Here is a 26881-nt window from a genome sequence, read left to right on the forward strand (position 1 = left end):
AATAACTAATTCTCATAACATAATTTCTAAAGAGGAGGGTCCAATCACATTTTACTTCAACTAACTCTCCTTGTTTTCTCAGGAACAAGAAGCAACATCAACCCCACGACAAGGAGGACTCTCCACGCAGAAACTCTACTACAACTTTGTTGATCAACTATCACTCTCACATACTCATTCTTACTTCTTCAACATTCTATCCTATTTCTTTAATATGCTTTCGTTACTTAAATCATTATTTTTTGAATTCGGTACTAACTTAAGCATTGGAGTGCTAATATTTTGTTTTGCAGGTTTTCTCTTACAAAAACTTTTATTCGATTGGCCCAAATCCATCTCCAAGATCCAAGACTTTAGGTTCCGTGCTAAAATCGCACGCATCACGATCATTGGATGAAAAAGTGAAAACTTATGACTATAGGTCTTATACTAGTGTTTGGATAAGAAATAAAAAGAGAGAATTCTACAATTAACATGGCGGTAAAAATTGTAAAAATTAGAAATGACTTACTTTCTACTAAAGGAGTTACTGGATCCTAACATCTTATTCTGGGAGGTTAAATTCATCTCTTAAATCAGGACATGTTAAAATTTTCAAACAACTAAAACCGCCTCTTAGTGGTGCCACAGCTGATTCTTTCCAATCATAGGAGTTCTGTTTTTCAGTTTGCGCACTTGTGATTTCTCATGCATCAGATGGATATCATACTTGTGTCACGGGCACAATTCATTTAAACACACAATGTTTTTCTTTGGCCGACTTCCTTACCCGTTGCACCCCACAGGATGCTATGGACTCCCTAGTGAGAGGCAGAACTGTACTGGTAATAGCCCATCGGCTTTCAACTGTCAAGAGTACTGATACAGTTGCAGTCATACCTGATGGCCAGATAGCTGATCGTGGCACACACGACGAGCTCCTGTGCAGAAATGGGATCTACACTTCACTTGTGAGGAGGCAATTACAAGCACCCAGAGATGAAGTATTATTTGTCTAGACTTCACTCATCTCACATTGATCATTCCTTAGAAAAGACTGGGAAACTCTTTCATACACACCCCAAAACTACTATGTTAGGATAATCAATAAAACTACAAGTTCTCATTCGATCATTTCTCAATCTTTACTGAACCTGAGAGTAAGCTACTTTATATTGCCATCATTAATTCATTATGCGTGCAGAAGGTTGTCAAGACCCACCAGAGATTATGAAACTCCATTTCTGTGACATGTCAAGGGAACAAGAATGCAGATAAAACTGGAAAATTAAACGGAAATCAAGCCTTCGCATTTGAAAACAAATATTACATTCATATGACATAAACATGGAAGGAAAGGCAATGTAGATCTCAAAACAAAATTGGGTCAGATATGTTGTTCAACTTGCGCTACAAAAGCAATGATCAAAACTACTCTAACACGGGCAACTCTATTGTCAAAGACTCTAAGAATAGCTACAACCTCTGCAGTTGGCTTGCAGCAAGATTGAAGATAACAGCAGTAACGAACTAGAACAATCTCAACGAATCGTCATCCCCTGCACTGCCTGGGTGCCATCATCAGTTATCTTGTTTGCTTGAATGGTACTGATCACATTTGCAATATTCCCCTGGGAGAAATTCACATCAATATGTAATAAATTAAGGCCATCGTAGCGTTGGGGGGGTAGACAACCCTCTCAACAAACAAATATATTCGTGCAATAGATTAGAAATGATGGTTCAAAATTCATTACCCTCCAAGTCACAAGCTTTGAACGAAGGGATTCCCATTCATGGTTCCCAAAGACACGTTCTGTGCAGCGGCTGCACCCAAAAAATATGACCCACAATCACTATGATTTATACCAGAGATAGGATAAGATATTGAACCGGGATAACTACATACCTCACTAAGACTACTTGGTTGATTTGATCAATTCTGCAGTCCATTAACTTAGCTGTAATTGCCTTGACAACCCATGGTTCTACTTCATTCTCTTCAATCTATGAAAACCATGCAAAATGAGGAGAAATAAGATGTAAAACTTTGAAGCTGCTTATAAAGTATGACAATTAGCTTTACCTGGAGTGTGTCCTTAATCAAGGAGTACGGAACTTGACCAGATCCACTGTTGCCAAGATCTACCAGGGATATCAACCTCATCTTAGCAACACAATCTTCATGAACAAGACCTGCATCATTCCATGGGTATAATAACCAGCATACCGCTTTAAGTGCCTACTATTTGAGGCCCAAATGCAATGGCTCAGTGGATAGATGAGGCAAAAATGAAGTCATACCATAGCTCTCCAAGAAATTAGAATTTGATGAATGGAAATCCAAATATGCATCCAGCCTCTGAGTCAAAAAGATTTTTAGAAGTTGGTATACCAGCGCGTATTTGGCGTCTTTCTCCAGTTGTGCTATAGCAGGCATATCTAGTAAGTCACTCTGGTGCAAAAAGATATGAAATTTTCATGTAAGACTTCAGAGAGACCAAATACAATAATCATATAAAAGCAAACTACACTGAGATATAGTAAATGGTGATGCTAATGAGAAATATCATTCAGAACACCATAAAATGACATGTCTGAATGGGGGGATAATGACCAAAGCCTAAGATAAACACAAGCCAGTTGTTCAGATCTCACCTATACCTAGAAAAAGCATTGTTGAGAAATAACTTTGAAAGTCATAATCTCATCTTTTCCTAAAATTTATTAGTTCCAATCTGAATGTTTTAAGCCTGGTCAATACAAACTGCAAAACGTCAACTCCTCAATACATCCACCAAACATAATATACAGTACTAATAAAAATAATCTAACCAACAGAGTGAAGCATCATTCTGTAACCAACTTAAATTAATTCAGGGTATTACCTGAAACATGTCAGGTGCCTTAACAAACTCGATTACAGCGTGAACTGCTTCCTCCTTAGCTTCCGCCACAGTCAATGCATCCCCACCAGAAAAAGTTTCCAGATACTTGACAAGAAAATTAAAAGAGTCTTTCGCAGAGCTGAAAATCCAGATTAGGAAAGAATTATAACTCAACTGATTGGTTGTGTAACCCATTACATATATACATATATTCTACAGATATGTATATATATACACAAAAGAATAATAGGTACAACTCATGCACGGTTCTCACCTCTTGCTATCCTTCAAAATATTAGCAACTGTAAGAAAGAGATCTCTCTGATCTTTGACTCCAAGATTCCACTCCCTCAAAAAGTTGTCCATCTTTCTAAAAGATGGTACAACATATTCAGTGACTTTTCCACTAACTGCCAAGTTGAGGGCCTTCATATACACAAAGAACTGGCTATATGGGTTCTTCAATAGGTTGTAGAGGTTAAACAAGCTAAAGGAAAAGGTTGAAAACAAGTTAGACAGGATTTGAAAACTCAAGTTGCCTCAAAGATCTATTGCTCAATGCCATGTTGTCTTACATCTTTAAGCGCAGCACAGGCTTGTCATTAGGCTGTTGAGTAACCTTCGTAGCTATAAGCTCTGCCATCTCATGCACTTGATCAAGGCTCTCAGGCTTGTTGACAAGGTTGCAAATCACAGTGTAGGCACATTCAAGATCTGAGTTAAAAAGCAACAAATAGTAGACCAGTTAGAAATGCAAAACTAGAAACTTGTCTAGCCAACATATCCGGAGACAGTTCTTGGATAGAGAATGGCAACATCAGAACCCAAGTGCAATTCCAGAAAAAGACAGTTGAAAGCAGGTAAAATTCAATTGCACAGCTCTCAGAAGATATTTAACGTTTCAAAAGACAGCAAAATAAAAGAGGTGAAACATATCTCACCAGCTTCCAGTGAAGAATCCTTCAACTAATCAAATAGAAAAGAATCTCACAGGTTATCTTTCCATCAACTCCAATTGCGAAGAGATATTTTTACCTTTCTCAGAAGCTTTAGAGAAGATGACATCAGCAGAAGTAAGCATCAAAGAAGCCAAATCCAACCACCTGTTCTGTATCATACATTCTTGCGCCTCCAAGCACAACCTATTCACCTGACCCTCTGCTACCTATTCAATATCAAATATTAGAAATTCATCAGTTACAACATTAAAATCGAAAAATCATCACAACTGCGACACCAGACACACCCCCAAAAAGTAAAGAAAACAAAATTTAACAGTTTGCAATATACCGACGTTAGTTATGCATCCATTACAAAGATTAAATTTACCCCAACAACACAATTATAATCACAAAAAGAAATTGACATAATCGGGACTTCTATATAAACCTAGAAAAATTTTCAGCAGCCACTGCATATACAATATACAAGTACATAAGAATCACCTCAGGGCCGGCGTCCGCCCACGACAACTCGGCGGTGAACCGGACAACGGCGAGGGAGGGATCTTCTTCCGATGTGGGGACAACAGTCGTCATATTTTGAGGATTGAGAAGGAAACGCAGAAGTCCCCGCAGATAATGAATTTGGAAGACGAGATTGCTCGGCGGAGAGCTCTGATGGCGGAGAGAGAGAGAGGATGGATGGAATAGAGTGAGAGGAAGAAAAACCCTAATCCAGGGGTAAGAATGTAAATTACTTGTGGAAATTTTTATATTTGTAATATCTTTTTCTTTTTATAACAAATAGTCGGAATTTCCCTTTTTAAATTATTTTATTTTATTTAATTAAAATTCAGTTATCGAAGAGGTCGATATATAAAGAGTGAGCAATTAGGGTTTATATTTCCGCCGCAGCTCAGCAGACCGCAGCATTTTCCCGCAGCCGCAGCACCACTTGGAGGAAGAGCTCTCAGCCGCCGGAGATCAGCCATGGTTCGTGTCTCTCGCCTTCTTTCACTCTGTCAAAGTATTTGTTCTGTTTGATTTGGCTGTTGAAATGGAATTTTGTGTATGGATTTGTTGGATTTGCAGCCGTCGCACAAGACGTTCATGATTAAGAAGAAGCTGGCGAAGAAGCAGAGGCAGAACAGGCCCATCCCGTACTGGATCCGCATGCGTACCGACAACACCATCCGCTACAGATCCGCATGCGCACTGACAACACCATCCGGTACAACGCCAAGCGCCGCCACTGGCGCCGCACCAAGCTCGGTTTCTGAGCTACTATGTCTTCCGTTTTATCAGCTTTTTCTTTTTCAATTCCGTTGTATTTTATTTTGATTCAAGATAGGATCTGATATTTTTGAATGAGATAGCCGGTACTATTGTGTCGATGCTATAAGACATCGGTTGGTTTTTTATTTATGTTATGGAATACCTTAACTGAAATCAAAAGAGAGATAACTTCCTGCAATTTTGGGATATTTTGCTCGCTTTCTTTATATCTATCTCTCTCTCTTGCTTTGGGCTTCTGGTTTTTTCTTCATGTTTGGAGTAAAACTTGATAGTGGCTGAATACAGTGTTTTTGGTAAGTTATGCAAGCACGTAGTTGAGCTTTCGTGCTCCAGTTTGTAGAATATTCAACTTCTCTAATTATTTCTTCTCTGGGGAATCCATCACAGGAAGGTGGAAGAATTTTATGTTAATTGTAGCCTCTGCATTTTCATCTGGCTAATTGCAATATCATCATGACACAGGCTTGTTTCTGTAGAATCAGTCTGTTGTAGCAATTATTCATCGCTGAATTCTGATGGTTTAAGGTAGTAGTAGGCCATGTTTTCTGACAGAAATTTGTTGGCGTTTGCATTATTGGTATTTTGTGCTTTTTGTGCTTCTAATGAACTGGAAAGTGCAAATGCTTGTTTCTTGCTATCTTTAAGACTAATTTGATTTCTTGTCAACTGTAGAGTTAAAATTCTCATTTAATTGTTGAATCAAACACAGACCATAAAGAACTGGTGAGGTTATAAACTTCTTGTTTTGTTCATTTGCTGCATATGACAAGGTTCAAGTTTTAGGGGCCCTAAAAGAATTGGAAAATGGGCAGATAGCAGGAGCAAGAAACAGACACTGTAACATAATGGGTAAGTTTACGAGTCTTGTCAAATTTCCTTATAGCATTTGATCTTTTCAAGCATGACTCAACTTTACCATGTCCACCTCTTATAGAATTATTGATAACGAATAAGAGACGACAGCAGCCCTGTCTTAGCGCTAGACTGAGCTTGTCCTTTTTTGTTCATGCTGCTGAAATTATGATAAAAACATGTAGGTAATATTATTATATGCTAAAATAGTACATTGAAAACAAATAATAGCTATTCAAAGATGAAATGAAGCAGCTTCAAGATGATCCATTATTTGCTGGCATCACCAAATAGGTAATTGAGGGAGGAGCTGCCACCAGGTGCAGAATGAACCTTAGTTGTTGGTCGATCCTGCATCACGACAAATTAAACCATCTGAGAAACGAGATAATGTCCATGGAACGACATTTGGTGTTATAAGAACCTCAGTTCCGTGAAGAATTATCCGAGATGCTTATGTAATATGTATGTAACATAGGTAAAACAATATCCAAAGCAAGCAATGAATTTGGAAACATTAGAGCTGGAAAGGTACTAGGGAGAGAAGAAAAGAAGATATTGTGATTCATTTTAAAGCTAGAAGGTACGAGGAGAAAAAAGGAAAGAAGAAACAACATCGTTTTCTTGAAGTTTATGAATCATTTTCCTTGATATGATGTTGGTAAGCTATTCATCCCTTTTGAGGGTGTTCGGGTAAATTTATTTGAAATTCTTACAAACGGATTATTTCCTCAGCAATTACTACTAATCCAGCTCTAATATGTGAGTTTGCCAGCAAGACCATTCATTATGGGATTGGAATCATCCAGCAAATTGTGATCATAATAAGAGGTTTGGTGTTGAAAGGAAAACAAACAAGCATCGGCAAGAATAGTATTAGTATAGCTATGTACCGTTATAAAGTTGCCACAGTTTTGGCCATCTGTTCTGTAGTAGTTGTTTGTGGAATAACCGGAGTTCACTGATGGAGTCTGAGTCTGAGTCTGCTTACTGTTATCCATCTCTGGGGGAGGTGCAGTGGGTTTGGGGGAAGGCTCGTTGATTGCATCTTTTGGTTGTTGAGGATTCGGGGCCTCTCCATTTCCAAAGAGGTACCCTAGAGAACTCTGCCCACCACCAGCACTCGTTCCGCGCCCCATTTTCTTTGCTGCTTGTTTTTGCTGTGTCATGGATCAGTCGAGTCATTCCGAAAAAGAACAAGATTGTCTTGAAGGTTAGATCATCAGATTTAAATTATCAGAACTGTAGCATACATGCGCTTGATGCATGAAATTATTACAAGTATTTTAGGTTACATTTGATGGAAGGAACATTTTAAATAATTGCATATCGGAAAAATATTAAATTTGAAAGTTTAAACCAAAAGTTGAAGGATTTGAAATAATCTTTGAAGTAAATTGTCAAAGAATGATTTGTTACTAGGATTCAGAATCCCGAACTTCAAATTCAATCAAATGTTAATGACCACATTTGAATATACCGTTCTGGGTTCAAGTTGGATGAAAGACATAAAAAGAATACATGAGAATGAAATAAAACAACAATTTGATTATTTCCATAAGCAACGGGAGCTAGAGAATGCTGTGTATCATAAAACCATCAGATTAGATCAACGTAATTTAAAGATGGAGATGCATATGCCCCAGACCTAGACAAGAAGTGGTGAGAATAACAATGGAAACATCAAATCATGATATGCCTGTGTTAAAACATGTTTGGAATTCAGATTGATGAAATGCACGAGTATAAAGATGGTTTTACTCTAATGTTCCAAAGGAAGGAGGACAGGGAGAAAAATGAATTACATACCACTAATTTGGCGGATGGAATGAATGAATAGGCCCTTGTGATCTCATGTGGTGTATTTAAATAATAAATCAGAGGATGAGTTTGCACCCACATTTCCACCTAACACCTTAACATTCACTTCCTTTTCTGCGGGTTATGTCTAATGTAATGTGGATATCATCCCACCATAAATCCAAATTTACTGTTGTATTATTATTTTCATGCCTTTATGAAATTTTCATAATAAAAGCAATCGTGTGAGTTGGTGCAGATAGCTTATATTTGAAAATTCTCAAAAATATAACTAAATTAAATTGTAATTTAAAAATGTATCTATTTCAGATAAAATATTTTTCACCCTTACAATTGAAACGCGAATTAGCTATTCATTTTAAAAAATAAGTAGTATCTATTTCTGGATAGCCCCCAACTCATTTGCCTTTGCTATTAAGAAGGGTAATTTGGACCTTTTACAGCATAACTCAGATTGATCAACCAATCTAAACATTCCATAAAAATAACTCCAATTCATGTAATCTTGTATTTATAATTAATCTCGATTTTTTTTATCATACAGTCAGTTTCGATTAATTCTATCACCCAATTAACTACCATAGAGTAAATGGGGTCAACACGTTTCGGTTATCCTATTACCCCGTTAGTCCATGTCACAAAATGGGACCTAAAAATTTGTGTTTGCATTTATTTCAGAATGTGTTTGAATGGAATTATTTGAAATCCTTATAACAAATCCTTGACATTTATTCTATATCATAAAGTATTTTAATTATCTTCGATTCCTATTTTGAATTATATTTTGTGAATATTGTTGATTTTAAATTATTTTAATATGAAACCAATTAAAGTCACTTTACCAAATCACTCCATCAAATCTAAATTATTCCGTTCAGATGTAGCTTTATATCTTTACCCCAATTTTTTCCAGTTATGTTATTTTATCTTATTTACATATATATAATTTGTTAGAATTAGACATACCTACCATTATTTGAAAAATTTACGATTACTTTATGATTTTAATGTTGTTCTAATAATGAGCTCATTTCATTAATTTCTATTAATTTATAATAAATTAAATAAAATATCATTTTAGACTATGAATTTAATTTTATATATTTTTTAAGATTTTTAAAAATATTTTTATGAACTAATATGTCCTATTATTTACTTTACCCATCTTCAATTTTTTATATTTTTTAAAATAAAAAAAATAAAACAAAAATAAAGTAGTAATTTTTTATTTGATGGTTCAGAATTTATATAATTATTTTTATTTAAAAACTTTATAATTGTACTAACAATGGGGGAGTTAGCGGTAATTTGTCCGAATTTTAATGCTATTTTGGAACAACGTCTCGACTCACTCTCCTCAATCGCCTGCGGCCTGAGCTAAATTCGTGTTTTAAGTATTGACGAGACTGCCATATCGCGTCTTTTCGAATTCCAACTCCACTCCCTCCCCCCGAATGCCCAACGGCCCTAGTACATATACAAAAAGAAGGCGCCGCGCCGCGGCCTATGTTCGTGGTTGCTTTCCCGAATCTTCACCACAAGGTATGCCTCTCTGCGTGTTCTGCTGGTGTGATAGTGTGCTCATGAATCTGTATACACGTATAAACATACATATATGAACCGTTAATTGAGACCTCACAATTGCTTTATTTTGTTTTGAGCAAACAGCTCTTAAATCGTTCAGATTGAATTGTTTTTATCCTTATGTAGATGTTCGATGAAGTGGGTTTGTTTATTTTAGTATTTCCTACTGGATAGTTGCGTAAATTTTTTATTTTCAATCTTCTTGCAGTTTCTCCTTGTTATTTTTTTCCCTTTTGGTTTATGGTTTATGGGCTGAAAATTTCAGTATTTAGTGATTTTGGAGGTTTTTCTTTTGTCTTGTTTTATGGTATCCACTCATGATTCTGGAGGAATATCTTGTAATCTGAATTAGTAAGCTCATTGTATGTTTTTCGTCGAATATCATTGTTATTGTTGATGAACTATTTTAATTGAGTTATTGATATGTTTTCTGTTACTACTGAGTGCGGACTTTGCGTATAACTTTTAACCTTCTTACTTTCATTTGTTCTTGTGATGTAGGTTTCTTTCTGTTTTTTTATTTTTAATGGTTCATCTCCGGGAAGTACTTTATGCTGAACCATAATCATCCATTATGGACGAAACCTTAATGGAAATCCCTGTTGGAGATAGCGTCAAGATCAGTAGAAAGTGGAAAAGCAAACAAAGATTAAAAGAGCAGGCAGTTGAAAAGAATGGAACAGAAGCCAGGGATCAGATAGATAACAGTTTGGAAGCTTCAGACAAGACAAGTGACTATGGAATGGCAAATAATCAGTCACAAATGGATCTTCTCGAGACAGATTTAACTTTGCAACCACTGGATGCAGGTTCAGCACAAAATCTTTCTGAATGGAAGGCAATGAGGAATAAGAAGAAGAGGCTGAGAAAGAAGATGAAGAAGGCAGCAATTAAAGCTGAAGTCCTAATCATGGAGCAGACGGATGCACAGTCAACAGAAGATCTCAAGCAAGGAAATGCCACTGGCAATGTGGATGAAGCCCAACGCATAAACCAGAGTAAACTGGATACCGGGTCAACAGAACATCTTGTTGAAGAAAATGTGACTACCAGAAGAAAAAGGAAGAGGAAAAGTGTCAAGCAGGCAAAAAGACAAGATGAAGTCCAAACTGTGGATCAGGCTAAAACCAATCTTCTTGATACAGATTTAACTCTGCAACCACTGGGTGAAAATATGAAAATGGAAGCAGATTCAACACAAAATCTTCCTGAGGGAAATGCGACCAGCAATGTGGATAAAATCCAGAGCATAAACCAGAGTAAACTGGATACAGTGTCAACAGAACATCTTGTTGGAGGAAATGTGACTGCCAAAAGAAAAAAGAAGAGGATAAGTTCTAAGGCAAAAAGTCAAGATGAAGTCCAAAGTGTGGACCAGGCTAAAATGAATCTTCTTGAGACAGATTTAAATGTTCAACCACTGGGTGAAAACCCGAAGATGGATGCTGGTTCATTGCAAAATCTTTCTGAGGGGAATGCGACTGGCGATGTGGATGAAGTCCAAAGCATAAGCCAAAGTAAACTGGATACAGGTTCAACAGAACATCCTGCTGTAGGAAATGTGATTGCCAAAAGAAAAAAGAAGAGGAAAAGTGCTAAGGCAAAAAGTCAAGATGAAGTCCAAAGTGTGGACCAGACTAAAATGAATCTTCTTGAGACAGATTTAAATGTTCAACCACTAGATGAAAACCCAAAGATGGATGCTGGTTCATTGCAAAATCTTTCTGAGGGGAATGTGACTGGCAATGTGGATGAAGTCCAAAGCATAAGCCAAAGTAAACTGGATACAGGTTCAACAGAACATCCTGCTGTAGGAAATGTGATTGCCAAAAGAAAAAAGAAGAGGAAAAGTGCTAAGGCAAAAAGTCAAGATGAAGTCCAAAGTGTGGACCAGACTAAACTGAATCTTCTTGAGACAGATCGAACTGTGCAACCACTGGGTGAAAACCTAAAGATGAAAGCAGGTTCAATGCAAAATCTTTCTGAGGGAAATGCGACCAGCCTGCTGCAGGAAATGTGACTGCCAAAAGGAAAAAGAAGAGGAAAAGTGCCAAGGCAAAAAGTCAAGATGAAGTTCAAAGCATGGACCAGACTAAAATGAATCTTCTTGAGACAGATTTAACGGTTCAACCACTGGATGAAAACCCGAAGATGGATGCTGGTTCGTTGCAAAATCTTTCTGGGGGGAATGCGACTGGCAATGTGGACCAGACTGAAATGAATCTTCTTGAGACAGATTTAACTGTGCGACCACTGGGTGAAAGCCCGAAGATGGTTGTAGGTGCAACACAAAATCTTTCTGAGGGAAATGCTACCAGCAATGTGGATGAAGTCCAAAGCATAAACCAGAGTAAACTGGATACAGGGTCAACACAACATCTAGTTGAAGGAAATGTGACTGCCAAAAGAAAAAAGAAGAGGAAAAGTGTCAAGAAGGCAAAAAGTCAAGATGAAGTCCAAAGTATGGACCAGACTAAGATGAATCTTCTTGAGACAGATTTAACTGTTCAACCACTGGGTGAAAACCCGAAGATGGATGCTGGTTCATTGCAAAATCTTTCTGTGGGGAATGCGATCTGCAATGTGGATGAAGTCCAAAGCATAAACCAAAGTAAACTGGATACAGGTTCAACAGAACATCCTGCTGTAAGGAAATGTGACTGCCAAAAGGAAAAAGAAGAGGAAAAGTGTCAAGAAGGCAAAAAGTCAAGATGAAGTCCAAAACGTGGACCACACTGAAATGAATCTTCTTGAGACAGATTTAACTGTGCAACCACTGGGTGAAAACCCGAAGATGGATGCTGGTTCAATGCAAAATCTTTCTGAGGGAAATGTGACTGGCAATGTAGATGAAGTCCAAAGTGTAAACCAGAGTAAACTGGATACAGTGTCAACAGAACATCTTGTTGGAGGAAATGTGACTGCCAAAAGAAAAAGGAAGAGGAAAAGTGTCAAGAAGGCAAGCAGTCAAGACGAAGTCCTAAGTGTGGACCATACAACAATGAATCTTCTTGAGACAGAGTTAATTGTGCAACCACTGGGTGAAAATCCAAAGATGGATGCAGGTTCAATGCAAAATCTTTCTGAGGGAAATGCGACTGGCAATGTGGACGAAGGGCAAAGCATAAACCAGAGTAAACTGGATACAGGGTCAACAGAACATCTTGTTGAAGGAAATGTGACTGCCAAAAGAAAAAGGAAGAGGAAAAGTGTCAAGAAGGCAAAAATCAAAGATGAAATCCAAAGTGTGGACCAGACTAAAAGGAATGCAGGGTCAACAGAAGGAACTGTCATAGTACCGGATGTGGTTGAGGTTTCATGTTACGAAGCTTCTTCTGGATTAGTCGTGGAAAAATTACCTTCTGATAGGCAAATAGAATTTGAAGGGAAATTCTTTCCTTGTGAAAGTGAACATGGAAGTCAACCTAATAATCTGGCTGGACAAGATGGAAAGTTTGAGAATCAGTTAACTGAAGTCAACGATCAAGTTATTCTTGATGACAATGATGAGAGAAAAGGTTTTACTGTGGGGAGGAGTGTGTTGTCTGCTCGTAAGATCAGGGCGACCGAGCAACTTTCTTCATGTGATGTGAGGGATGAAAAATCCCTGTATCCGGAAATGGCACCGATTACTTCAACTAGGAGAAAACTTCTCGTCCTTGATTTAAATGGTATCCTTGCCGATGTAGTAAGGCCACCACCCAGAAATTGTACTAGTGATATAAAAATATCAAAACATTCGGCAGGTGAGGATAAATGTTGCCTTACAATATTGAAAAAGAATCCTGTTATTTTATATATTACAATTCATAGTATGAGAAATCAGTGGATTGAATATGAATGCTGATTAATTTGCTCTGGTAGTTTTCAGGAGACCCTTCTGTGATGATTTCCTGAGGTTCTGTTTTCAGAACTTTGATGTGGGCATATGGTCGTCAAGATACAAGTACTCCTCAAAACTGTGGTTCTTTCATATCTGATGTGGCTGTTAGCCTCTCTGTTTCTATCTTACTATTATTCTCTCTTTTGTATCCCCTCACAAATCAGACTCTGAGAATGGAGCACGACCGAACTTCTGCAATTTTTTATGTCCCTTCCATCATATGTCTTGCTAATCTCACCACATATATCTAATATACAGGATAGTTATTCGCAGAATTGTCAACTTTTTACTGGGAGACCTAAAACACAAGTTGCTATTTTGTTGGGTAAGTTTTTTGAGAGACTTGGTTTAGTTCTCAAACTCAGATAATTTCCATTACCTGAGTTCACAAATTAGACTTGGTTAAATTTCCATTATAATGCAGGACATGTCGCATTGTACTCGAACACGGTTCAAAACTCTTGAAAACTGTCATAAGCCCATGGTCTTCAAGGAGCTAAGAAAAATTTGGGAAAGTGATAATCCTAATTTGCCATGGAAGAAGGGGGATTATAACGAATCAAACACGTTATTGTTGGATGATTCTCCTTACAAGGCCTTGCTCAATCCAGTAAGTTTTTGTATCTAGTAAAGTATCAGGTCTCTGTCTCTCTCAATTTTCTTTAGCTCCTTAGTCTATTAACTGCGAGTTTTTGTTGGCCTTGTTTTAGTCGCACACAGGAATATTTCCCAATTCATACTGCTACCTGAACAAAAATGACAATTCATTAGGTAAGATTCTTTTCCAAGTTCATGTAGTTGTCATTTGTTTTTTTTTTCTTTTGATATTCAATATTCATCCTATTTATATAGCTTCTATATATATCTCTGTCTTGGACATCTATTCTTCTCTTGATTGTCGTATAATTTATTCAAAATAATGTGACTGGAAACATCATGTGCATTCAAGTTCTCTCTAATTTAGGATGTGTAAGAGACCAAGATAGTTTGCTAATTCAGTGTCTATTCATAAATATCCAGTTATTCACCATTTCCATCACATTTACAAGAAAATTTTTGCCAATTGGTTGATGTCCCTTTCATTGTTTAAGAAGACCATGGCAAACTTCATCTTTTCTTAGTTGCTGATGAGACTGACTGATTACACATATAATGACAATTAATTCTATTGCAGGTCCTGGAGGTGATCTTCGAGTTTATTTGGAAGGGTTGGTAAAATCTGACAGTGTGCAGAAATACGTTGAGCAGCACCCATTTGGTCAAAGACCTATAAATGAGAGCAATTTGTCTTGGCAATTCTATTCAGGAGTACTTAGCTCGATGTCCGTCAAATTGAAAGATAAACCTCCCATACCTGATGTAGTTTCAGTTAAAACTTAAGAGCTCCACTATCCAAAGGGTTTTGCTGGCTTGGGAAATAATATTTCCTTTCCGTGGTTTGCTTTCAAATCTTTCTTGGGGAATGTTGGAATGGTGCTGTACACTACACAGTGGTATATTGAATCTGATGGTAACACCCAAGCAGCTCCAGTAATAGCAAACAACCAACACCAGTGGATCCTAATAGTCAATTCCATTTGATTATTTTTTGCCTTGTGGCTTTAAACCTACAGGGTTTAGAAAATTTTTGAGCATTCTGTAGGGTGAATTCCCTGTTTAACTTTTTCAATGAACTTAAATTCATTATCTGGGGGACTTTTTCTATCGTTGAAAGGTGGATTGCCACAGCATCTTATTGAGATTCGATCTGGAATGCTGGTCCAGAATGACAAGGATATCTTGTGCAATTTGGATTATTTCAATTTGTATCCGGTTTACTTTCTCAAGGGTCTGGTAAGTTTGATGGAAACATTGTAAGGTTATTGGCAGATTAAAGGCCTGTTCCCAGCTGATTTTATAGTCTTGGCTGGAGACTAGAGATCATCCATCATTTTGCAGATTGCACTTGAATATCTGGATCCCAAAGAGTGATTACTGGAAAGCATAGACATACACGTATGCGTATCCAAATATTTCCTTATGTCACTTACCTTTTTCCACTTTTGATAGGGCAAGCCATGGTTATAGTTTTTTGTGGCTTTCTTTGCATGCTTGAGAGGGCCCTATGGTTATTATGGGCTCTTTTTCTGGATAAAGATTAATTCAATGTGGAGAACATGGGCATCATGAGAAGCACCATGGTAGAGTTGCTCAAGACCAGTTGGCTCAATAGTCTTTGAATTATCACTAGTGTTTGCTTGCAATGTAGCACCAAAATCAGTTGGACATGGAATACAAGTGATTGACGTATTCTGTTTGTCTGAATTTGCTATGGTTCAGATATTAAAGCAATCATCACATTGGGCTGTGCTATGGGACTAGTGTTTGCCCCATTCGGACAAGATTTTCTTCTTTTCAACTTAGGAGGATGGCATCCTGTACAATTCTTGAAACAGTCAGATTTTAATAGTCATAATCCAATGATTTATAATGCTGTAGCCTTATTGGACTTTGTGCACTACACAATGACCAAAATTAACTGTACCCTATCAGAAGCCATCATGACTTTTTGGTCTTGCAGTTGCAGGGGTTGTGTTCTCATCACTCCTTGTACGGGGAGTAGGTAGGTGTTGAAATCACACACTTAAATTAGGGTTGATCATGGGTGGTCCTATAACACTTAGGTCCTCAAACAATCAAGATCAATAATCATTGGGTTCTATAATTGGGAACACTGATTTTTTACTAATAACCAATTCCATAGAAGAATTTTGTAAAAATATCATATTATACAAGTCATGTTACATATCCAGTAGAATATAGTATATGCTGATGTGCTCCAATTTATACCATTTAAAACTTTTAAACTTGATTCATATGAAAAAAATTCAATCAACATATGAAACTTAAATTGGATTATCAAGTATATAAGAAGAATGACATCACGGGTTTACTATATAAGAAGACTGACAACGTAGATTTTAAAATTTTGAAAAGCTTATTATGTTTTATAGCGTGCATCTGTAAGCCATTTTGGTTCGATTCAATTTGATTTCAACCAAAAAATACTTGTAAATTTACTATTAATAAAAATGTCAATAAAGATAAAATCTCCTTGAATTGGAGAAAAATGAAAACTTAACCTTTGAACTTTTGAAAAATGCTATTTATTATGTTAGGAGATGTTTTATTCTTATTTTTTTTTATCTACGTAAACTATCAATTATTATATTATTCATATTATCATAATAATGTATTAGTCCATCAATTCATAATTTATAAAAATATAAAAAAAAAATTACATTTACGCATCAACATCAAATCTCCCATTTTAATTTGTATACTACACACCACATATCATATGCCTATGATCCAGATTCCATAGCATACACAAGTCCCAATTTGTAGCTCATGGTGGGTAAGATCCCTTTAGGTTTTATTTAAGAAATATGACAAGAAAACCAATCTTGGGGATCTGCAAAAAGCCAATAGGCATTCGTTCTACGGATAACCACTCATTAAACCTGACACATTGCATTGCAAGGTGGTGTTGATTTCTTGGCAGAATCTTTTACTTTTCTGGTTACTTCTCAGATCCCGAGGGAGGGATTTGATCATCAAATTGTACAATTTGGCATGTGCCCGCAGATGACTTTGATTTCATTATTTCCAATCACCACCTGCCAATTTGCTTCTTTCAATTTGATTTCATGTATCTTCACATTTCTTGCTGATGAAGCACTTCCTTTTGTTTTTCTGTCTTTCTTGTTTTGCTCTCATCTTCTATCAATTTTCTTTTATTTGTGTGTGGTGTTATATTTGGCCACTCAATTATTATGAAATATTGTGTTCCTCTGTCCCCTACTTTAGTGTTAGTATTAATTACGAAATTCTCGTTACTAGTTTCATAAGTTATGAAAATATCACTTCTAGTTATTTTGTAAGTATTTATTAATATTTAGATGGAAATGACACACAGCCATTATCTAGAAGGCCGAAAAACTCACGATCACGTATGTTTTTGAGGAAAAATGATATGCAATCATTGTCTAGAAGACCAAATAATTAACGGTCATGTTCTTAACATGTGGTCTTTCAGTCAAAATACTAACAAAATTTTATGAAAAGACTATAAATGAGATTTTTGTAATTTATGATATTATTAATAAAAATTCCATAATTAATGGGACGAAAAATTTGTTGACCCTAAGATTTGAACTGAAAATCCTAATTTCCCTTATCTATATATTGAACTTGGGTTATAAGGGTTCGGCAATCGGGTCCTCCAAAGGCGAGTCCGGAGCCAAGAAAACGTGAACTCAGCTAGGTCAGGGATGGGTCTCAATTTTTTTTACCTCGAGTAGCCCCAATTATTTTTTGACTCATAATTTTTAATATTTTATACTTATATGTAATATTAGTTACTAAAAAATTATTATATAAAATCTAAATTCTTAAACAAGTTTGCATAAATCAATTCTATCTAAAAAGTGAGAAAATATTACTTAAAGCTCAAGGTTAGATCCATGAATCTCTTGTTGCATCTTCTTCCATGTGATTCAATATTGAGATAAATTTAATTAATCTATATATCCACCATTTCAAAACCCCAACACATAGTCAAAACTATCCCATCTTTAATTAATGCCCACTCAATCTTCAACCCTTTATTGCTCAATTCTCATTGATTATTATAATGACAATAGTTTTTTCCTCAAGATCAAAAACTTTAAGTTACATTTAATTGATGGATTTGAATCCATAAATTTCAAATTTTTGGTACAAATTCTTTGAATTTATTTAGATTAATTCTAGATTCAAAGAATTTTAAATTTCAACTATATTTTATTAAATAGTACTGAATTTTAAATTTTTCTACTATGAAATTATTTGAAATCATTTCTCTAAATACTTCCCTCGAATTCATCAATTCAAATGTTATTCGAGCTACATTTAGATTGACGGATTTGAATTTAAGAGAAAAATATGAATAAAAAAATTTAAATGACTTCATATTAAAAGAATTTGAAAGCACAATTCAAAATAAGAGTCGAACAATTTAAAATTCTTTAAATTTAGAAGTATCCAAATAAATTCAAATGACCTATTATTGAAAATTTCAAATTCATAACTATAAATCCATCAATTCAAATACAAATTGTATAATCTCAAAATTAAACATGATCCCATTTTGATTGCCTCAAAACCCTAATAATTTATGCAATGGTCCAATGTTGGGGTTGGAGGGATCATGTGGCAATCATGGTGGGACTAATGGGGTAGGGTTTTTAACTTTCTTGGAATATATATAGAGCATTGATTTTGATAGGGTTGATTAAGATAGATTTAATTGAGTTGTTGGCTTATGAAATTGAAGCAGCCCTCATGGGGGGTTCCTTCACTTTATCCTTTCTCCACGTGATCATGCCCTCCATTCATTTTCAGACCCCTCATCCATCATTTTTATTACATATTAAAACTCTAATTATTGCCAAAATTACTATATTTTTATAATCATTTTAAAATTGAGAAAACTCAATACATTTTATACTATATCCAAATTTTCGTAGAAAATAGATGACAAGGGCTCGTGAAATGCTCGTGATCGTTTACTTGATTGCTCATACAATTAACGGACACACACATTCTACATGTTTTTTGCCGTTTATTTTCTGATGAAAACTTGGTCGACATGCTGCCTTATTTTTGTATTTTCATTTCTAATTTTCAGGTTTGGAAACAGTAATTGAAGTGAAACTATATTCTTTGCTACGTATTTTTATTGAAAATATATTTGATACGACACCACAATTCAACGTAAATTGCAATATCATTAACTAATCCCAACACATTCTCATTTTACATATTAAAACCATACAAAAGTAAAAACACAGATTGAAAATGAAAACACAAACAAATAGGTATGTGTCCAATTTCTTTTAATTTTGAGATTATTTTGACAAATCGTACATTATTGAATTAAATAAATTGAATCTTTTTATTTTTTAGGATTATTTTAAAATTTTTACAAAATAAAGGACTAAAAATATAATTTTAGCAAAATTATTTAAGAAAACGAGAAACATCATTATATGTACTCCAAACGTACAAATGTACAGTCATATCTATACGTACATTGAGTTCAATTCCGCGTGTAAGCATCTGATTTTCTTGGTAACTACACCACATGCATGTTCTTAGATTCTTTTTTTTTTTTTTTAATTTAAAAAGGAGATGATGAAATACGTAATTACGTCACTATAAATAAATAAAAAGAATAGTTTATTAATTATACAAGTAATTAATAAATAATTATCAGCTATTATTGAAGTATACATGAACATGCAAGAATTTACGCACACGCCAACGTATTTTAGGAACCCTTGGAAATAAATTCAAAATTTGGGCCAATTACTGCAATTTTTCTTGAAAATTTATTATAATTATAAATACTATATTATTGTTTAAAAAATTATAATTTTTTTTTAATTTTAAAATTCGTTTAATAACGTATACGTTCCCCTATCCTTCACTAGATTTCATCTAATTTTGTGGTGAACAGACTAAAATGCTCTTTTCAATTATGATATATGATTAAATATTTTTTTTGATTTTTTTTAAATGTATATTTTATGAATTACTTACTTAAATTCACCCACCCTAAAAAATATATTTTTTTAAAAGAATAAATTAGTAATTTTCACCGAATGGGGACTACATAATTACGTTCCAGCGAGGTATTTGTAATTTCTCAAATAACGATGAGGTATTTGTAGTTATGCCAAATGTTAGGAGAGGTAATTATAATTTACCCAAATAAAAAAAATTAGCAAAATCAAATTTTGCTTAATTAAACTAATTAAGCATAACAAGTACAAATTACAGTTGTCTCAAACAAATGACTGGGATGAGTATACTACTGAGCTGGGCTAGAATTTGCTGTAATAAAATCCCTAACTGAGACGATAATTGCATTCAAAATCGGATTTATTGTTGGAAAAACTCAATTAATCACATCTTTTGATATGGAAATCTTGGATTTATTGCTGGAATTGCACATATATATATATATAGATAAAGCAGATAAATACAAATTAATAGTCGGATTTATTGGTGAGTGATTAATGAAGAGTCTTGGAAAGCAAAGAACATGCATCCATGTTACTACATTTTTAGTTGGGCTGTCACACACATCAAGGTGTAAAATGTGGGGAATTAGGACAAAAAATTGCAACAAATAATGCACAAATGATGCTTTTGTTAAGACAAATAGTAGCTGTAATAATCCCCACACGGTACGAAATTTGCTAATTAAGTATGCAAATAAGTAGTTGCGATAATGTTCCCAAATCCCAACTCCACAAACCAAATCTATGGTAATAAGAACACATTCCTTTTCGTTAAGGGAAAAAAGACAAGGATTAACAGTTGATGCAAGTACAAATACGATTATTTGCAGGTACTTGAGAGCCCCAATTTCTTATTAGACCACGACAAGATCACATAATGTGTGAATTCGATCATACCCCACAAATTCTATTCAGTTTTATATATATATATATATATATATTTGCAATTTGATGGAATATATTTATGAGTGAAGGAAAATGGAGACAAGGCCACATAAGCATTAATTAGTGAGGGTAGGAGGGGAGCAATTCTTGGCAAGGTGAGGAAACATTACATGCCATGATCACTACAGATACAGGCCAAAAACAGCTATTATCCTTATCATCATCTATGCCTTCAAATTCTGGTTGCTAAGTCTCTATCTTTCTTGTCTCAAGACATGGTACAAAGAACACACAAGTACAATAATATAAGGCAAGTGTTATACTAGTGAAGGAAATAAGAAATTTCCTTGAGAAATATGCTCCTTTCGGACAAGATGAATATAATGTGTTTTTACTTACATTGAGTTCCAATGTTGTTGTACCTGAATATTGGACCACTTTTTGAGCAGATGTCAAGAAAGGTAGACATTTATTGACTGTATTGGGTTAAACTGACAAGAGATGTTACTAATGGTAGATTGTCATATTGCACGGAGGCAGGCTCTATGTCGATGCCAAGGTCCGTAATCTGGAATACGCATCAGAAGCTGAAAAAACAAAGAACAATACAGATTTAAGTAAAGATTGGGTCAAGAAACGGGAAGCAAAATGAATGTAAAGCTCAGAGCACGTACGTGCATATCAAGAATTGAATGTAAACTTCATATGGAATCTTCCTTCTACTCGCTTGGGCGTTGTTTAAGTGGATCGTGAACCGTTAGATGTTAATTGACAACGTCATTATCTACGATCTAGCTTAAGCATCGGATGGCGTGACAGGAACGGCACGATTGGGCAGAAAGACAGTGGGAAAAAAGGAGGGATTGCCAGTACATAATCCACTTACATTACCTGACAGAGTCCACATGCTCTCATGTAAAGAGGACCAGGCTCCAGAATCCAGACCCACTCACATTACATTGTCCACATGAACAATGAAAGAAAATAACCAGTGAAACTCTGCCCCACATATTCACATTAGATCTGACCCACATTCCCTCCTTAAAAACAAATAAATAAAGTAGTTGCATTTGCATATATAGCATTCCCTCTTAAAGCTCTGCCCTCTGTTATCCATCTTTCTTGAGAGAACCAAAAACAAAGAACCAACTGATTTCCCTTTGTCCTGTGAGAAACCCAAGAAACAACAACATCTCCCTTTCATCTTTCCCACTGTTGTCCATTATATATTCTGCTCATTCCTGGTAGCAATTTACAGTGAATCCTGTCTGCCTTGATCACTGGAATCCAAGAAAAAGGCTTTCTTTTTAAACCAACAGCTGTTCTTGAATTCCTCAAGGCAATATAACTCTGTTGTAAAGCGCAGAATTCATTCTTCCTTTCTCCGGGCATTGCTGGAAGAAACAGACATGTCGGCCAAGATACTGCCTTCCTCGAGACACGAGAACAGAAATTCGCGAAAGCAAATTCGGTGCATGAACAGCATATTTCACCTCTTTGATCGTCACCACTTGCTTGCGGGCTGGAAAATGAGCAGCCACAACCACAAGAGGCTACTTCCAGGTATGTTTAAGATTCATTCTTCAATTTAAGCTGCAAGAGATCATAAATTGCATTTTCAGTTCTATTAGTTTCCAGTTCATCTTTTTGTAAGATTATTGATAAATATCTTTTATGGTGACCCACAGTATGAGATGGACATAATTCTGCTACTTTGATGGTTAGATGTCATTGTAGGAAATCATGAAAATTATTCTTATTCCTTGCATATTTCTTAATCACACACTCTCAAAGTCAGAGAACTAAACTCCAGGAGCATGCTTCATACAGAAGTTTTATGTTTTCATGATATATGCGAATGTAGAAAATGTCTCTCCATCTCCAAATAAATAAACAAGTGTCTCTTATATCAACATTCCCTTCATAAGACAATTGTGTTGTAGGAAGTCTTACAGAAGATAAAAGAAATTCTCCAGAAGAATACAGTTGTTTGTTCTAATTTAACAACTTTGGACCAGAGTAACAGAGTTTTACTTCATCATGCAGATTCTATTTAGAGTTTTGGCTCTACAGTTTTATGTAATAAGATATTTGCTTGTACCATTCAACTATCATTTGGCTAAGATTACTGCTCTTTATTGGCTTTGCTAGGTCCCCAACAAGAATTGGAGCCCAATAAACTGAAAGCTGTCACGGTAAGATTCTGAACATGTTCATTTTCTCTTTTCTTGGAAAAAGAAAGACGAAACGAGTTCCATTTTGTATTTGCATCTACCAATAACTAGTTTTCAGAGAGGTAATTGAATCACTTACATTTGCAGGATGTGCAGAAGGAGAAACCAAGAGTGTATATGGAAACATCCCAAGCATCTTTATCATCTTCTTCCTGCGCATTTGCATCCTCGTCGCTTGATTATAACAGAACAGCTGAACCAGAAACACTTCCACTGGGACAAATCAATATTTCTGAAAGCCCATTGCAGATCACAGCCATGATAGAACAACAGCCTTCATCTACTAGGGGCCTGCAATCCCCTGATATTCGAGATGTAGTGAAGGATTCGATGTACAGAGAAGCCCGTAGCCTGACTATCAAATCCGTTGCTAATGATGAAAGAAAAGTCACTGTAATGAAGCACATTGACTCTCCCAGGCCTTTGCAGCAGTCCAAATTTGGAAAACCAAAAGCACCGGTTTATGAAGGATCAACTCGAGTGTTCCCTAAGGTCCTGGAAGGTACAAAGAACTCCAAGGATGAGCTGCTGACACTTCCTCGTTTCTCGTATGATGGAAGAGAATCACGAGATTCATTTAAGACAGCCATGAAGCTTAAAGAACGCCCAAGATTATCATTAGACAGTAAAGCAAGTTCCTTCAAGTCTTCAGCCCTTGAGTCAAGATTGAATTTTGTTGGCCAAGATATGCATATCGGAAATAAGAATTCCAGCCACCAAGAACCTGGAAGTCACACCAGAACATCCAGCATTATAGCAAAGCTCATGGGTTTGGATGCTTTCCCAGATACCATTTCCACAGACGAGAATCCAGTTACCAACATAAAATCAAGCCCAAGCCCCAGAGTAGCTTCTCCTTCAAAATTATCTACAAAAGCTGAGGAAAGCAAGCAAAATCAGGTTTCTTTTTCTCAACCTGGTTTAGAAAAGAATCCTGCCTCATCATCACCACGCTCTCGTAATGCCAGTTCGATAAGGAAACCAACCACATGTTCAAGACTCCCAATGGAACCAGCTCCATGGAAACAACGAGATTCTTGCCAAGTTTCTCCAAAAGTGGCTGCACAGAGTAGGAAAACTCCAACAAATACACTTCCATCTTCTTCAGTTTATGGTGAAATCGAGAAGAGGATAACAGAGCTTGAATTCAAAAGGTCTGGGAAAGATCTCAGAGCTCTCAAACAGATACTTGAAGCAATGCAAAAAACAAGAGCGAGATTGGAAAACCAGAGAGGAGAGTCAGCTGAACTCACAATGCAACAGAGATGCACTTCGGATGATAGCTGCTCCAATCAGAATTCTAAGCTGCCGATGTCGCGGAACAGAAAAGCTTACCAGCAGGCTCTGACGATCAATGGGACTTGCTCTCCTAAGCAATCAGGTTCTTCCGTTGGGACAACAAAGTCAGCCACAGTGATGGAGAAATTCAAAATTTTAAGTTCCAATCAGGTCCCAACAACGGAGACCTCGCATCTCCGACGACTCCGAATTCAGGAGCCTAAATACCACAAGGAGAATACAGCAAACAGAGAAAAAGCAAAAGATCTTACACCAGGGAACCATAGCACGAAAGACTCCAGTCTGTTTCTTCCTTCCATTGACAAGACTAAATGGAGAAATTTAGAACTAGAGCGAACGGTGAAAGTGCCTCCACGCATCAGGGCAGAAAATTGCAGTACCTCTGGAAGGGGTTTCCTTACCGTGTCTCCAAGATTACAACAAAATGCACTCAGGATTGAGGGAGAAACTCATCCCACTACTGCATTATCAGACTCAGGAAGGCTCAAAAAGCACTCCAGCAAGAAAATAAGAGAAAAGAGTTCCCAGTACAGAAAACACAAGGTGAAATCAATGGATTCGCAGTTATGTGATGACCAATTGAGCGATCTCAGTAGTGAGACGAGATACTCAAGTTACCAAGGAGACACAGCTTCTGTAAAATCAGAAAGCAACAATAGCATAGCCTCACAGATGGAAACAGAGGTCAAAAGCTCGGCTGGTATCAACACAAATTACAGAGAACAACAGGCAAGTGAAAACAAAGTAACTGGTACTGTTGCAGTATTTAGTTAAATGTTTTACGTCAAATTGATAGGTTTCTTTTTCTTTCGCACCCCAGAATTCAATGTCAACGTTAAAAGATCAGATACCAGCATTTGAACTTGCAGCGACCATGATGGAACAACCAAGTCCAGTTTCAGTTCTTGATGCAACATTTTACAGTGAAGATTCACCATCTCCAGTAAAGAAGAGATCAACAGCTTTTCAAGGTAGTGGTCTGTTACCCTGAATACAGTATTCTTGCAATTAGATTTCAAACTTGAAAATTGATCCTTATATTCCCCTTAATATGCAAAACTCGCCTTTAAACAGAAAGATTAGTCAATCTAACAATACACATTACCACCAAATCAAGACATGACGTAATGCACTTCAAAACGTATGCTGAAATCCAGTGTTATTTAATTAACAGCTCTGACACATTAATGGCCAGCAAGCTGTGTGCTATAAAATTACTGTGCTACTTGCATATACCTACATTGTGCATAAATCATCGCACTGATGAAAGTCTTTGTTATGTGGCGAATTATATAGAAGATGAGAGTCCAAGTCCTGATGAAGCAGAATGGCCTCTTGGGAATGTAAACCAATTACCAGACTGCACGAGACCTGATCCTGGTTATAATTACAGTCAGAAGTCAGAAAATATCTTGCGCTTAGTTCATGAGCCTAGACTGTTGAAAACCAAACCTAGTGAAGCTGCTGCAAATTACAATGAATCAGTAGATCAGAGCCTTAATCCAGGGCAGAGATACATTAACAAGATACTATTGGCATCAGGACTCCTTAAAGACACAGGCATCATCCCGGCAGTGGATCAACTCCTTTCCTGTCATCTGATTGATCCCGACATATTCCATGCCGTTGAAGAAAAGGAGGACAGAATAGAGGAACCAACTGGAGAATTCGATGAAAAGAATGATCAGATGAAGTTAAATCAGAAAATCCAAAAAAAAATTATTTTTGATACGCTAAATGAAATACTGGTTCGCAAATTCACTTCAGGTGGACTATTTACATTGGGATGGAAAAAGATGAGCTCGCAGGGGCTCATGAAAGAAGTATATTTGGAGATGGATCAGCTGTGCAACATATCATCTAGCAACCTTGACGATGAGGATGATGGATTTGTCAGACTCTTAGCTTCAGATATGAAGAATCAATCAGAGGATTGGACAGATTATAGTGGAGAGCTTCCAGCCTTGGTATTGGACATTGAACGCCTAATCTTTAAAGATCTGATAAATGAGGTAGTCACAGGTGAAGTCATGGATCTTCAAGAATGGTCAAAGAGGCATTGCAGGCAACTGTTTACCAAGTAGTTTCCACCAGCATCTTTTTTCTTATGTATATATTCTCTAAAATGCACCATAGATGTATCATTTGTAGAGCTATACAACTTTAGAATTGAGAGCACAAATTTCATTTAAATCTGACATAATTCTGTTTCTAATCTTTTACTCGGTCCATCATTTATGCCATACTTATTACACAATTAAGGAGGAGATTGGGGCATAGTTGCACAGCTGAAAACTGGAGCATTTGCAAATGTAAGACTTTGAAGTTCATCCTCCTTCATTGTTGACTTATTTATCAGTACAATTTGGTAGTATTGCAAAAAAGTTTGCAGCCTGCACGAATGCTATGTTTTTGGGAGCTGTAATATTAAGTAATTCAAGGAGAGGGGAATTCAGGGTACTGTGGTTTACATTCTATATACAGATATTGGATAACCAGTAGATGCCAACAAAACTGCACCAAGATTGTACCATGTACTACAATGTCATAGCATCTAGCATCAGCATGATATTTAAGATTGTGAAGTTCACCGATCATTGGAGTTAGAACA

The 26881-nt window shown here is 36.2% G+C and overlaps 5 protein-coding genes and 2 long non-coding RNA genes across 7 annotated transcripts; 4 read left to right on the forward strand and 3 right to left on the reverse strand.

The window, feature by feature from the left end:
* On the reverse strand, positions 1268-4511 carry LOC105167603 (eukaryotic translation initiation factor 3 subunit M). The gene is made up of 10 exons (XM_011087375.2): positions 4313-4511; positions 3903-4032; positions 3443-3581; positions 3142-3354; positions 2868-3006; positions 2284-2434; positions 2066-2175; positions 1889-1986; positions 1737-1806; positions 1268-1610 (listed from the first exon to the last, which is right to left on the reverse strand). Exons 1-10 carry the CDS (start codon positions 4403-4405, stop codon positions 1521-1523), a joined length of 1233 nt encoding a protein of 410 aa, XP_011085677.1. The 5' UTR covers positions 4406-4511; the 3' UTR covers positions 1268-1520.
* Positions 4649-5009, forward strand: LOC110012450. Its single transcript, XR_002287631.1, has 2 exons — positions 4649-4801; positions 4901-5009. It is a non-coding gene; the product is annotated as an uncharacterized LOC110012450 (long non-coding RNA).
* Positions 5116-7858, reverse strand: LOC105167604 (protein SPIRAL1-like 2). Its single transcript, XM_011087376.2, has 3 exons — positions 7766-7858; positions 6850-7116; positions 5116-6307 (listed from the first exon to the last, which is right to left on the reverse strand). The coding sequence occupies exons 1-3, from the start codon at positions 7856-7858 to the stop codon at positions 6227-6229; spliced, it is 441 nt and encodes a 146-aa protein (XP_011085678.2). The 3' UTR covers positions 5116-6226.
* LOC105167606 lies at positions 9144-12100 on the forward strand. Its single transcript, XM_011087379.2, has 3 exons — positions 9144-9319; positions 9863-11357; positions 11675-12100. Exons 2-3 carry the CDS (start codon positions 9936-9938, stop codon positions 12074-12076), a joined length of 1824 nt encoding a protein of 607 aa, XP_011085681.1. The 5' UTR covers positions 9144-9319; positions 9863-9935; the 3' UTR covers positions 12077-12100.
* LOC105167605 lies at positions 12066-15196 on the forward strand. The gene is made up of 6 exons (XM_011087378.2): positions 12066-13107; positions 13226-13307; positions 13503-13569; positions 13669-13854; positions 13955-14015; positions 14419-15196. Exons 1-6 carry the CDS (start codon positions 12102-12104, stop codon positions 14622-14624), a joined length of 1608 nt encoding a protein of 535 aa, XP_011085680.1. The 5' UTR covers positions 12066-12101; the 3' UTR covers positions 14625-15196.
* LOC105167607 lies at positions 21126-21622 on the reverse strand. The gene is made up of 2 exons (XR_848263.2): positions 21412-21622; positions 21126-21324 (listed from the first exon to the last, which is right to left on the reverse strand). It is a non-coding gene; the product is annotated as an uncharacterized LOC105167607 (long non-coding RNA).
* Positions 21823-26751, forward strand: LOC105167608 (protein LONGIFOLIA 2). The gene is made up of 5 exons (XM_011087380.2): positions 21823-22300; positions 22889-22932; positions 23059-24999; positions 25091-25241; positions 25567-26751. Exons 1-5 carry the CDS (start codon positions 22147-22149, stop codon positions 26352-26354), a joined length of 3078 nt encoding a protein of 1025 aa, XP_011085682.1. The 5' UTR covers positions 21823-22146; the 3' UTR covers positions 26355-26751.

Source organism: Sesamum indicum, linkage group LG8 (genome assembly GCF_000512975.1).
Source record: "Sesamum indicum cultivar Zhongzhi No. 13 linkage group LG8, S_indicum_v1.0, whole genome shotgun sequence".
In the NCBI taxonomy this organism is placed as follows: domain Eukaryota; kingdom Viridiplantae; phylum Streptophyta; class Magnoliopsida; order Lamiales; family Pedaliaceae; genus Sesamum; species Sesamum indicum.